General features: G+C 36.6%; 1 protein-coding gene across 1 annotated transcript in view; it reads left to right on the top strand.

The window, feature by feature from the left end:
• Positions 1-13525, top strand: part of TMPRSS11D (transmembrane serine protease 11D) — a 48469-nt gene extending 34944 nt beyond the window's left edge. Inside the window, exons 6-10 of the mRNA XM_032631986.1 lie at positions 2393-2431; positions 5096-5273; positions 7631-7890; positions 9005-9147; positions 12923-13525. Coding sequence (XP_032487877.1) covers positions 2393-2431; positions 5096-5273; positions 7631-7890; positions 9005-9147; positions 12923-13084 — 782 coding nt within the window. The 3' untranslated portion in view covers positions 13085-13525. The remainder of the gene's footprint in view (positions 1-2392; positions 2432-5095; positions 5274-7630; positions 7891-9004; positions 9148-12922) is intronic.
• Positions 13526-14172: the final 647 nt, after the last annotated feature.

Raw genomic sequence — 14172 nt, 5'->3', positions numbered from 1 at the left:
TTATTATACCATTCTCTTCCTCATTCACCACAATCTGGCCACACCTTCACTTTCTCTGTTTGCAAAAATTCTCTCCTTCTTGCCTCAGGGCCTTTGCATACATTATTCCAGTTTCTTATAACACAGGTTAGATCACCCCCTTGCATCTGTCAAGTATCATCTGAATTATTTCTTTCTAATGTAAGTCTTTTCTAACTTCCAGTACTAAATTATTTACCTCTGTCATACACACCTTCATTTTCCTTCACAGCGTTTATCACAATTGAAACTACAATATTATTTCTGTGTCTTCATCCTACTCTGTAAGTTTTCTAAAGGCAAGGACCAGTCTGCCTTGTTCATCCTACTGTCCTTCTACTACCCAGTGTCTAGCACATAATAAGTACTCCATTAATATTTTTGCATGACTTTAAAAAAAAGGAATTACTTAATATATGCATAGAATTTAAGGACACTCCTTCAACTCTGTCATGTACTGCTAGCTTAAGAAACCATGATTCCCCTCATAATAAGCTCACAATTAAGGGATTTTGGTGGCTCCCACATTGGACTGGTAGTTAATCAGCAAATACCTGTTATAGTTTTACTAGTTGTTAAAATATTGAAATTCTTTCCTATCTGTTGGTAAATAACCACTGCACCAGGCCTACAAAGGTGCCTCCCCAACCCCTCCAAATTCTCCCAACCCTCTCCTCCCCTTGCAACTACAGCATTAATGCTTAGCACAGCAAGGACTTCCAAGACATTGATCCAGCTCCATGGGTGGCTGTGTCCTTCCTGACTAGCTGATGCTCATGCATTACAGTTTGTTAATCCTCACAACAACCACATGTTATAGATCCTTCTATTGTCCCCACTCAGAAAAGATAGATAATTGCCCAGGGCATACAGGCAGCATGTAGGGGAGCCAGTATTAAAATAAAATCTTTCTTGCTCAAAGAATGAAAAGGAATGGTCAGCTCTTTTTATTTCCTTTCTCCAAAAGGATGTTTTGCCTCCTCTAACACTTACAAAGCAGGTGTGATACCCAAGCCCTGTGAAACTTCTGGCAGCAAAAAAGTTTGTTTAAGTTGACTTTAGAGAACATGAACACCTGTCTGAGAGGTTTAGATTTATCTTATAGGAAATAAGAAGCTGATTTCTTATTAAAATATTTCAAGCAGAGAAGAATATACTCTGATATGATCTACAATTTTAGAAATGTCAGTCTGGTAAAGTAGAGGTGGATGCATTAAAAAGGGAAAAAGTGGAGGCAGGGAATAGGTGTCAAATGATGAAAGCATGAACTAAAGTAGTAGCCAAAGGGAGGGGGAAGATGGTGCTAATGCAAAGGATCGTTAGAGGGTAGAAGGTACAAAATCTGGAAAGCAATAAGATGTGGGAAATGATGAGAAAGGAGGAGTTAGAGACCATTTCAGATTTCTAGCTATTGGTGGAAGTGGTGTCATTTACTAAAGGAGGAAATATACGTAGCAAATTTGGAGTAAAATTTGGTGACATTGAGTTTGAGATGGCTGTAGGACATGCAGAGAAAATTGTTCTGTAAGTAGACATTAAACTGGAATATACAAACTGTCACCATCTGGCACCAACATATTTTCCTTTCTGTGCTCTCCCACCACTTCCCTACATGCAACGCTTGTATTAGCTCTACTGACTTTATTGCTCCACAAACATCTTACACCTCCATGCATTTGTGCCCACTATATCTCTCATCTGGAATGCCTTTTCACCTCTTGCCTGCCTGAAAAACTCCTTTTAGGTATTCAAAATACAACTCAAATGTTATTTTCATCATGATAACATCTGTGAACCAGAATCACTAGTAACTCTCTCCTTTATCCTCTCTACTTCACACTTAAATTTATTTGAATGATTTCTTGATCAATTTCTACCTATAAATTATGTGATGGCAGACCTCCTATATTTTGTTATACCTGCAGTACTACAAATAGTATCAGTAAAGTAATACAGATATAGTTATATGTACATAAATATATATTAGAAAAAAATGAAAAATTAACTTCTCTTATAGCATTTACTACATTGTATCTCCATGACTATGTTGCTGTCTTCCCAAGTAAACTGAGTGACTTGAGAGCAGAAATATCTTTTAAATAACTTTTAACTATCTTTTAAGCGTTTGATGAGAAATTAAAGCACAAACTTTAGTGTGCAAACAATAAATTGAGGGAATATTATAAACAGTTTTCTGAAGCCCATGACTCAGATTCTTTCAGCAGGTCTGGATGGAGTCAAGGAGTCTATTTTAGCAGTCCTCTAAATGATTCTGATTATGGTTGTCTGAGGACTACATGTTAAGAAATTAAGGTCAAATGGTATACAGTCCTTTTTCTATTGATCTTACTCTCTCTCTCTTTTTTAACACCAGAAATAACTCACCAGGATACAGAAGATATTTTAACTCAAGGTAAGCTTTTAAATTACTTTGTAAATGTGGTTTACCAAAATAAAAAGAGTAAATGTTCAAGTGATTTGTAGTCTTTGCCAAGGCAGTGTCCACTGAGATGGTATCTTTATTCTTAGTTCACTCATGTGGGTTGTTGTTGAGATAAGATATTGCTGATTCTGTTGGCCTATGAAGTGATGTTTAAGTTTCCCCTCCTTTTAGAAGGAAGAAGTAGCAATGCCATTCCACCACTCTGTGTCAAGTTTGGTCTCATTAAGGTTTTCTTGGCAGCTTTGGGAAGTTTCTCCTGCCCTGGTTCCATGGCAGCATTTCAGTAGACTTGCAAATTATGTTTAGTTGCATCATTTATATGCTTTCTCCTAACCACCAGAATAGCTTGCTTTGTTGTGGATTTAAGTTAATCATAAACTATAATAAAAAAAATTACAAAAAGCAATATGAGTTTTATGTCTATAACATATTAGAAAAGTCACTGCTTTCCAATGTCCTTAGCTATACTCTCAGGCTAGGATAGCAGAAATATAGCCGTTAGAAAACAGCAGTTTACTTCTCTGGCTAATAAAAGGTAGTTAGAAATTAGTTCAATATATCTTGATAGCTGGCCTATCTCACATACTTAAGTGATGTTATAAGTTAATGCTTCTTCCTCTGTGGGTGTTTTTCAACTTAACTATATATTTAATTCATGCTTCTTTTTCATTAACATGTGCTTAAATAATTTACTAGAGAATTTGGTTGGAGAATGTAGCAAAGGAACCTATATTCCATGTATATTCTTACTGGAAGTCTAGTCCTCCTCTATCTGGGAGATCTGGTAGAAAAAATGCCTTTGGATGGTGTCCTATTGAAGCAATGTCACTACTTCAGAGCTGGTCCAGCAATAGAAACTGTTGGTGGTGATTTACCAACACTATTACCAACAACAGTAATAGACTAAACAAGAGAAAATAAACCATGGGAGTGGGAGTTAAGGGGAGTTGAGTGATCCAGCCCACTCCAGCCTGTTTCAGCTTTGACCATTAGAGAGTCATGGGCTCTCTTAAAATATTTAAATAAACCTCATCTAGATACTTAGAAACCTTCAGTTACCCTCGAGAATATTCTGTGGACCTAAAGTAACTCCTTTTCCAGGGCACATTTGGTGAGATAGAGTCAGTTACAGATGTGGACTGAATTGTCCACAATGAACTGAATTACCACTATAGAGTCTTCATGATGAGAGCAGTTTCCCTCCAACTTCATTGTGCACATGAATCACTTGTTAAAATACAGCTTCTAGTAAGTTCTGAGAACCTAATGCCCAGCTTGTGACTACAGTTAGTAATATGGTATTGTACACTTGAAAGTTGCTGAGAGCATTTCATAAGTATTCCCGTCACACTTACACACACACACAAAAAAGAGAACTATGTGAGGTGTTAGATGTGTTAAATACCTTGAACTTGGTAATCATTCTACAATGTATATGTATATGTATATCAAATCATCGCACTGTATACTTTAAATATATATACATTGTATCAATATTTGTCAATTATTCCTTAATAAAGTTGGAGGGAAAAAAAATGCAGCTTTTGATTTGTTCCCTGATGTGAGTCTGAGAGTCAACTTTTTTTTTTTGTCATCACTGTTCATCTTTACTGTGGGACAACTGACAAATAAAATTACAAGATATTTAAAGTGTACAATGTCATGATTTGATACATGTACACATTATGAAAAGATTCCCCTCATCCAGCTAATTAACACATTCATCACCTCATGTATTTATCACCTCCCTCCTTTTTTATTTTTTTAGCGAGAACTCAGCAAATTTGCTACTCTCAGCAAATTTCAATTATACAATACACTGTTGTCAACTATAGTCACTATGTTATACATTAGATTCTCAGACCTTATTCATCTTACAGCTGAAAGTTTATACCCTTTTACCAAACTCTCCCTATTTCTCCAACCCGCTGGCCACCACTTTCTACTGTTTCTAGGAGTTCAACTTTAATTTCCACATATAGGTGATACCATGCAGTATTTGTCTTTGTCTGGAAAATTCCCTTAGCACAATACCCTACAGTTTCATCCATGTTGCTGCAAGTGACAGGATTTCCTTCTTTTTTAAGGCTGAATAACATTCCTGTGTGTGTGTGCATGCTTGTGTGCATGCTTATGTGCACATATATACCACTATTTCTTGATCCACTTATCTACTGACAGACACTTAGGTTGTTTCTACACAGAGCCAACATTTCTAACAAGTTCCTAGGGGAGGCCCGTGCTGCAGATCCACAGACCACACTTTGAGTAGCAAGGCTACTGAGAAGATGGAAATTTCCCAGGGAACCTGTGGCCTGAACTGGTGCCTCCAGCACTGACCTATCTTAACCCCCACTCATGAGGAATTCCAGAGAACTCTGAAGCTGCTCCAGAATTTGAAACTTCCATGCCAATTAAGTTCAGCAATGTTCTCTAAAATGCAGTCTATAGGCAACAGTCACATAAGTACTCTAAAAATATAACATATTGATCATGCTTTTGGAAAGCCTAGCATGTCGTGGGAAAGAATACATAAGAGACATAAAAGTCATAAATGATGGTGAAATTCTTAAAGCATCTGCCAAGTGTAAGAATCATGATCTTCTCAGCACATTAATTCCCTTTTCCCATTAGAATGTGGGGTCCGTCCAGACCTAATATCATTGTCTGATGAGAGAATCATAGGAGGCACTAAAGCTAAGGAAGGAGACTGGCCATGGCAAGTCAGTTTACAGTGGAATAATCTTCACCACTGCGGAGGTGTCTTCATCAGTAAAGAGTGGATCCTGACAGCAGCTCACTGCTTCAGAAGGTAAGACCACAGTTAACTACCCATCTTGGCATACCTTAGTTGTCTCAATTAATAGTTACATCTGTGTTAGAGGGTATCAATCAATCACATTTTATGCATAAAAAAATTGATCATTAGCGATATTAAATAACTTGCCCTGAATAACACTGCCAATATGCGACACAGCCAAGATTCAAATCTAAATTCAACTGATTCCAAAACCATGCTCTTATTCATTTGCTGAAAGAAAGGAAAGGAAGGGAGGGAGGGAGGGAGGCTGACAGGGAAGAAAGAAAGAAGAGTATCTTTTAAAATCTTCACAATAAAGACATTGAGGCAAAAGAAGTTTAACATAAAAATTCATGTATTTTCTTGTTGTCAAATATTTTTTCTTTAGAATTTTTAGCTAGCATTTACTCCTTTGCAAGCTACTGTACCTCATGAAAGTATCTCCTGGATATATAATTTCTATTTTCCGTATAACTCCACTATCTAAACTCCACAAAACCCTCAAATTATTTGGTTACATTTGGCTTTTATTCAACCTTAAAAGCATGTTGCATTAATCAACCTTCCAATTCATAGATCCTTATTTTCATCAGTTCATACAAGACCTTTCTCTCCTTTTATTTTTCTCCTGTCATACCTGTATTCCACTACTACTACCTTCCCTGCCCCCACAGGCCTCACACAAATATTTGACATGTCTTTAAATATGCAGTTACCTGCAAAACCTTTGGGGTGTGTGTGTGTCTTTAATTTATATGAGTGGCATTGTGTATAAGTCTCATATTTCCTTACTGTTTTTGCTCAATCCTGGGAATTTTAATCTGGTCCACCACTGCATCCACCATATCCCTTCATCCAGCTAGGTTGCTCCAACTTCCCACTGCCACAAAGAGCAGCACATATACACTTTCTCTCATGCCTTCATATGTGCCTCTCTATAAACCTTCAAGAATTTCTCTGACATACATACCCAGAAGTATATATACAGTGTGCTAAATACACTACAATGCTTTCCAGAATTTTACATCTTCACATGTAATGCAAGAGTTCAAACTTCTTTCTCACCAACACAATACTATTCTTTTTCAATTTTTTGTCATTCTTATGAATATACATTAGATGCTCATTATTGCTATAATTTCCATTTCTCTGCTTATTAGTGAGTTTGAGTATCTTTTCATATGTCTACTGGCTGTTTGAGCTTCTCCCATGAAATGCCTATTAATATTTTTTGCTCATTGTATAATGGTTTCTCCCTCCATTTATTGCTGGTTTACAGACTTCTGTATATTCTACAAAAATTTTAGATATTAAACATTGCAAGTCTTTTCTCATTCATCTGATAAATATGTCTATGGTACAGTTAATTTTTTCAGTTTTTTATGTCTTTTAATTTTATTTTTTATTCTACATACTTTTTATTGAAGTATAGTTGATACACAATATTATATACTATAGGTGTACAGTATAGTAATTCACAATTTTTAAAGGTTATACTCCATTTATTATAAAATGTTGGCTATATTCCCTGCATTGTACCATATCCTTGTAGCTTATTTATTTTATATATAATAGTTTGTACCTCTTAATCCCTTAGACCTATCTTGCCCCTACCCCCTCTCTCTCCCTCTAGTAACCATTAGTTTGTTCTCTATATATGATACACTTAATTTTGATCTCATGAAATTCATCCATTCTTAACTGTATGGTTTGTATTTTGGGAGTTTGGCTAAAAAGTCCCTATTCCTAGGTCAGCAAGATAATGCCTTATATTTTTTTTATATTAGTGCTCGCTCTCTCTCTCTCTCTCGCTCTCTCTCTCTCTCTCTCTCTGTGTATGAATACATACACACACACACACACACACACCCAAATCTTCAAGAAGCATCACACTTAGTACAGAAAAATCATTCATCAATTAGTAAGACAAGGAGCCCCTTATCATCACTACTATTTAAATGGAACTTCTGGTTAAAGGAAAGGAAAAAAATAACAGTTGGAAGGAAAGAGTTAAAACTAAAGTGAACATTATTTCAGACATCTTAGTTGCTTGAATGGAAGGATGTAGAAAAGGGAGAAATCAAAGAAAAGTTTTGTGTTATACTAGTGTTCATCAAAGTGTCAGTATATCCTTATTGGAATAATGGAACACCAGGACGTTCATCACCCCAAGATATGTTTTCTAAAATATTTATGTTTCTTTAGACAAATGATCACTCATTGTGCCAGTAAAGAATTACAGAAATAGATCACAAAGAAATGTTGGTCGAATACTTTCTAGATTGGGGGTGGAGGGGACAAACACAAAAACCAAATATTTGAAATTCTCACAAGTTCTCTATTCAAATAACATGTTTTCATATTTTTAGCCGCTCTGATACTCTTCAATGGACTGTCACCTTTGGTATTTCCACAAAATTTCCTAAAGAGAGAAGAGGAGTAAGGACTATTTTAATCCATAACAATTATAAACCTGAAACTCATGAAAATGATATTGCACTTCTACAACTTGATAGAGAAGTCACCTTTACCAGAAATATCCGTACAGTGTGCCTCCCAGATGCTAGCCAGAATATTCTACCTGGTTCCCGTACTTATGTAACAGGATGGGGCTCTCAAAGATACAGCGGTGAGTATCTCAGGAAAAAATAAAACAAAAACAACAGCAATATCTCCTGGTACTTGCTAGTACGCATTTTTTTTTAATTAAGGAACACCTGAAGGGTAGGTTCTATGGACAGAACCATGCTACAGTCTGGTCATCCTAAGATCTAACTAGAGTTCCTTCAGCAAATCCAAGCAATGTCCCTAGAAACTATACAGAATTCTCACACACAGTAATACGAAAATGTAAAAGCAAGTGATACAGAAACATGAGTTCTTCCATGATCCAGAGACTCTACAGACTTGAATGGCTCCCCTATAAAGAAAATTTTAAAAATTTATAAGAGGATTTAGATAGGTATTCTCTAAGGGTTTTAAGGTATTCTGAAGTGAAAGAAATCCTGCCTTCAGAACAAGAAACTCTGTGTGTACATAAGTATTGTTCACACTTATTTATGAAGCAAATAAAATGAGAAAAAGAAATAAGGGTGACATGAAAGAGCAAATATAGCCAAGGGGAAAATGAGTATCAGCTAGGGAGTGGAAGGATAGCATTAACAATATCCATGGGTTTCTAACTATTTTGTAGATCATGTCTCCAAGAAACAAAACTAAGGCTGAATTGTCCTAGAAAATATTTCATTGTGTTTTCATGGCCCAAAGTAATCTGGCGTAGTAAATAAAATCTGTGCCAATCACAAAAACGGCAGTGCCATATTGAAGGAATATCAATATAAAATAAATTCATTCTTTAGTCATGAAACAAGATTTGTTTCTCTTTTGTTACTATATTAAAGGTTAATTAATATTTAATTTTCTAATTCAAAGTTAGTCAGTGGATATTTCAAAATCTACTAGTCAATTTTAAGTAAGCAGATTTTTTCTCCCTCTTAAGGTCTAAGGGGCACTGTATCACACACCTAAAGCAAAAAAAGAAAAAAACCAATCTATGTAAAGGGGTAATCCATATCTACTATGGAAATCTTTGCTGAGAAAAAACTACTAGTACATTTTCAATAGCCTTCTTTGCTGAATAAGAGATAATGTTTGAAGTACAATTATTCCTTCCTATATTCACCATAGAATCATTAATTTATCTACCCTGAAGTCCATTTTCATTCTGCTTTTATACTTAACAGGCAGCCCAGTTCCAGACCTACAACAAGCACAGGTCAATATAATAAGTAATAATGTATGTAATGCACCATCTAGTTATAATGGAGCCATCCTGCCTGGAATGCTATGTGCTGGACTATCTCAAGGTGGAGTGGATGCATGCCAGGTAAGTTCAAGACAATGTTATCCACGTCATCAGCCAAGTTTATAAGCACTTACTAGCATGTCATATTGTGATAGACAGAGAGGTATCATTATAATACAGAGCCCTGATCCTCTAAAAATGTATGGTCTAGATTTTACAGATTCTTATATGAAGTTGATCTATCATGAAACACTGATTCTGAGAAGCCAAGTTGCAAAGTGGTTAACTATCAAGCTCAAGAACGAGACAGACCCGGTTTGAATTCCTTAACCTCTATTACCAATCCTTTCATCTATAAAATCGGGATAAGAATAGTATCTAACTTTTTAGGTACCACTAAAGATTAGATGGAGATTAAATATGTCAGGCACGCACTAAGCAAGAAAGCTCAGCTATCTCAACTATTTCTACTGTTGTTGTCAACCTAGACCATGATCACTGACATCAATAACTTTCACCTCAACCTTCTACTATGAAGACTTAAATAAATCACTCATCTAAGAGTTGTAGATAATTGATTTTAAAAATATAAATAACACCTGAATATCAGCACCTTGAAGATAAAAAATTTATACAAAGAGCTTAGTTACCTGAGTCACCATAGCTCCCATAATTGTTAAATAGCACTAATGAAGGAAAAGAAAAAACTATTTAGATCTACTTTGTAATTTTCAACCAAATATAAAAACACTAACAATAAATATGAATTCTTACTCTAATGTAATTAGAATAAGATTGTTTTTGGAAGGTATGTTGCTATTTATTTTTAATAGATTTTTACTGTAGCATAATTGCTTCACAATACTGTGTTAGTTTCTGTTGCACAACAAAGAGAGAGAATCAGCCATATGCATATACGTGTCCCCATATCCCTTCCCTCTTGAGCCTCCCTCCCATCTTCCCTATCCCATCCTTCTAGGTCATCGCAAAGCACAGAGCCGGTCTCCCTGTGCTATGCTGCTGCTTCCTACCAGCCAACTATTTTACATCTGGTAGTGTACATATGTCGATGTTACTCTCACTTCGGCCCAGCTTCGCCCTCCCACCCCATGTCATCAAGTCCATTCTCTATGCCTCTTTATTCCTGCCCTGCAACTAGGTTCAACGGTACTTTTTTTTTTTTTAGATTCCATATATATGCATTAGCATACAGTATTTGTTTTTCTCTTAGAATAAGATTTTAATACTAAATTTTTAATTAAACTATCTAAACAACTGATGTAGTTATATTTTTTAATAGATTTTATTCCTATGTCTGAAACCCAACCCCATACAGTAACAGCAACAACTACTTAGTATCCAAAATTACATTTTTGGAATTAAGAAAAATCAATCTGTTTTCTTTTTTTTTTTGGTATGCGGGCCTCTCACTGTTGTGGCCTCTCCTGTTGCGGAGCACAGGCTCCGGACGCGCAGGCTCAGCGGCCATGGCTCACGGGCCCAGCCGCTCCGCGGCATGTGGGATCTTCCCAGACCAGGGCACGAACCCGTGTCCCCTGCATTGGCAGGCGGACTCTCAACCACTGCACCACCAGGGAAGCCCCAATCTGTTTTCTTGATGAATCTGCTACTGCTTTCCTGACTGAATCATAAGCAGAAAAATGAGGTTTATTCTTTCCTTAAACGTGGCTGACTTTTATATTTAGTGCTTACATTCTTGAAAAAGAGGATAAGTAGTAGTTCTTACATAGTTTTGGCAAAGAGCCCAATCCATTTCCCCAAAATGAAACATTTTTCTTGACTACAAGCTGTGTGGAGGTGGAGGGGAATTGTTTATCAATTTTCAAGACACTGTTAATTACCCACTGGTTTTATTCACTTTAAGTGGAGATGTCTTGATGGTAGGGAATGCTTCTTGTTCCCCTTCCCACTTTCTTCTTTTCTATTGCTAGCCCTGTAACAACAAATTCTCAACTTTCATAGTAGTTTTACAAAGAATTCACCAATCAAGTAAGCAACAAACCTTTACACGATAATTTCAGATCTACGAAGAGCATTAATTAGAACTGACTTAAGGATATACATGAGATATAAAAGGGTGTTTATTCATGCTTTACTCATGATACACTTTACCTTCTGCATATACAGATCCTGCTCTTCCTCCAAGCTCAGTTCAGGCCATAACTCACCATGAAACTTTCCTGTGTGTTCCACTCTGGGTCTCACTGATTTTTAGCTGAAATACTATATATAATACATAGAGTTTATGCCTCAAAAAATAGCACTTTACATAAAAGCTTATGAGATCCTGTTTGTTTTTGTTCATTTATTTTTTTAAATTGCATTATTTACTTTTTATGTGCCAGACTCTGTGCTTACACAGTATCACCTGAACTCAGCAAGTCTATGGTCTAGAAGAGAGACCACAGGCTCAGATATCTGCCTAATCAGGCAGTGAAGCTGCCCAGATATAGGAAAAATTACATGTCCCACTTAGTTTAATATTTGCTTGCCCACTCTTGGTAAGACATTATGCAAAGAAATCTCTTACTATAGAAGAAGTAGAAGAAAAACACAATGATGGGAGAGTGCTGAGAACTGGTAAACTGGAGCACATGTGCAACATCTAAAGGAGGCAGATGCCAATCACCTCCATGCAGTGCTTGCTATCAAGCTGGTAATTCAGACACTAACCCTTCTCCCCATCTAAACCAGTAATTAAGTAGGCATGGAAGAACTAGCTACTATTAAGAGCAGTCAAATGAACAGCAAACTATTCTAGAAGCATACTTGGTAATAACAGCTGAGTTTTATTAGTACTATTTACCAGGCTATACTCAGATTGCTATGCATGTTAAACTCATTTAAACACATTAAAATATTATTTACAGATGAGGAAGCTGAGGTACAAAGGGCTATTAAGTAGCTTACTGAAAATCATATAGCTAGTAAGTAGAGGATTCAAACCTATGCTAACTCCAGAACCCACAGACTTAACCCATTATACAGCATGTAAGATATCCTAACTTTTCCCCCCAAATAGATTATTACATGCACAAATATTTAGTTGGTTGGCTTATTATTATAATTTGCTGGTAAATATTTCATACGGAGTGTTTTACTCATTGCCATATAAATTTCTATTATTCACCAAAAGAATACTTTTTGATACACTGTATATCAAACACCATGCATTGTGCTATGAATAGGAAGATAAGTGAAATTTCTAAACACTTATTCATTCAACAGACATTTTCTTAGCATTTCCTTTGGGCTAGAGGCTAAGCATATAGCAGTGTCCAGAATATGTATGCCCCCTTCCCTTATGGACCTTACAGTAAAGCTTGAAAAACAGACACTGAACAAGTATCATAAATGCAATGAGAGTTGCAGAGATGTGCAGCTGCTACAACTAGGGGAGCTAATCCAGTGGGAGTAAGTTCAAACAGGCACACAAATGTGCACGTACAAAATAATGAAGCAGCAGTGAAAGTACCCATAGGATGTGGGAATGCAGGCAGTGAAAAACTAATCTAGCCCAAAGCTGGAAGCGGTGACAGTGGGGAGGAAAGGTGCAGGTGAGGGATGGCCCCCTGAAGGAGGTGAGCCTGGAATGAGTAGCAGATGGTGGAGTCTGGAAAATATGCTTCTCATCTTCTCACAGTTGCTGAAGGAGCAACACGTGTACTTGGAATATTTTGTTAATTTTTGCATGACTTGGTATTTAGTATTTCAACAGGAAATGTCAGACTAACTTTACTGTCATACTGGATGTGACTTCTACTGCCATAGAAGTAAACTCAATACTTTGGCATTGTTTTCACACTTAAATAATCAATCTTTCTGTTTCCTTCAGGGGGACTCTGGTGGCCCACTAGTACAAGAAGATGCACGGCGGCTCTGGTTCCTCGTGGGGATAGTAAGCTGGGGGGATCAGTGTGCTCTGCCAGATAAGCCAGGGGTGTATACTCTAGTGACAGCCTACCGTGAATGGATAAACCAACACGCTGGGATCTAGTGCAGTAAATAACATCTCTGTTGCAGAGTCTGAATGCAGTTGTGCCTGTCTAAAATTCTAAAACTTTTCAGCTGCAAAAAGAAACAAAGTGTTCTATTTTAACATTCTGTTACATAAATACTAAAGATTAAATACTATTTAACTTTTAGCTGTTACTATGGGTTTTATATTTCTCAAGAAAATTATATGAATGTTGCATAGTAATGTGCCAGGGGGAACACTGTAAACTAGTTATAGAGGTAACAATTATACTATACTTGTGATAACATAAATGCTAGTAGTGAGAGAAACAGATACCCTGAGAGTGGAAACTAAAGGAAACTGCACAAGTCTGCAAGGTCAGAGGAGTTTCCTCTGTGGAAGTCTCATCAAAGCTGATAAATGTGCAAAGTATACAAACTTGCAAAGAAAGAAGTTGCAGATAACATTTAAGACAGAACAGTATGAGACAAAAAAAATACTATATTTTGAGAAAGGAAATTGAGTTATTTGTAGTGAGGTGGATGGACCTAGAGTCTGTCATACAGAGTGAAGTAAGTCAGAAAGAGAGAAAACAAATGCCATATGCTAACACATATATATGGAATCTAAAAAAAAATGGTTCTGAAAAACCTAGAGGCAGGACAGGAATAAAAATGCAGACGTAGAGAATGGACTTGAGGACACGGGGAGGGTGAAGGGTAAGCTGGGACGAAGTGAGAGAGTGGCATGGACATATAAACACTACCAAATGTAAAACAGATAGCTAGTGGGAAGAAGCCGCAAAGCACAGGGAGATCAGCTCGTTACCTTGTGTCTACCTAGAAGGGTGGGATAGAGAGGGTAGGAGGGAGACTCAAGAGGGAGGGGATATGGGGATATATGTATATGTATAGCTGATTCACTTTGTTATACAGCAGCAACTAACACAACAATGTATAAAGCAATTATACTCCAATAAAGATGTAAAAAAAAAAGAAAAGAAAAATACTATTTTTTTAAATTTCTGGTTACTTAATATTTTATAGGAGGCGTTACGCCCTAAAAGTACAAGTACGAAGTCATTGTACAGTCCTACAGCAATCTTAATTACCCTGTAAGAACATGCT

This window comes from Phocoena sinus, chromosome 5 (genome assembly GCF_008692025.1).
Source record: "Phocoena sinus isolate mPhoSin1 chromosome 5, mPhoSin1.pri, whole genome shotgun sequence".
NCBI lineage: Eukaryota > Metazoa > Chordata > Mammalia > Artiodactyla > Phocoenidae > Phocoena > Phocoena sinus.
Note: the sequence above shows the minus strand (reverse complement) of the source record. Positions and strands in the feature narration are given on the sequence as shown.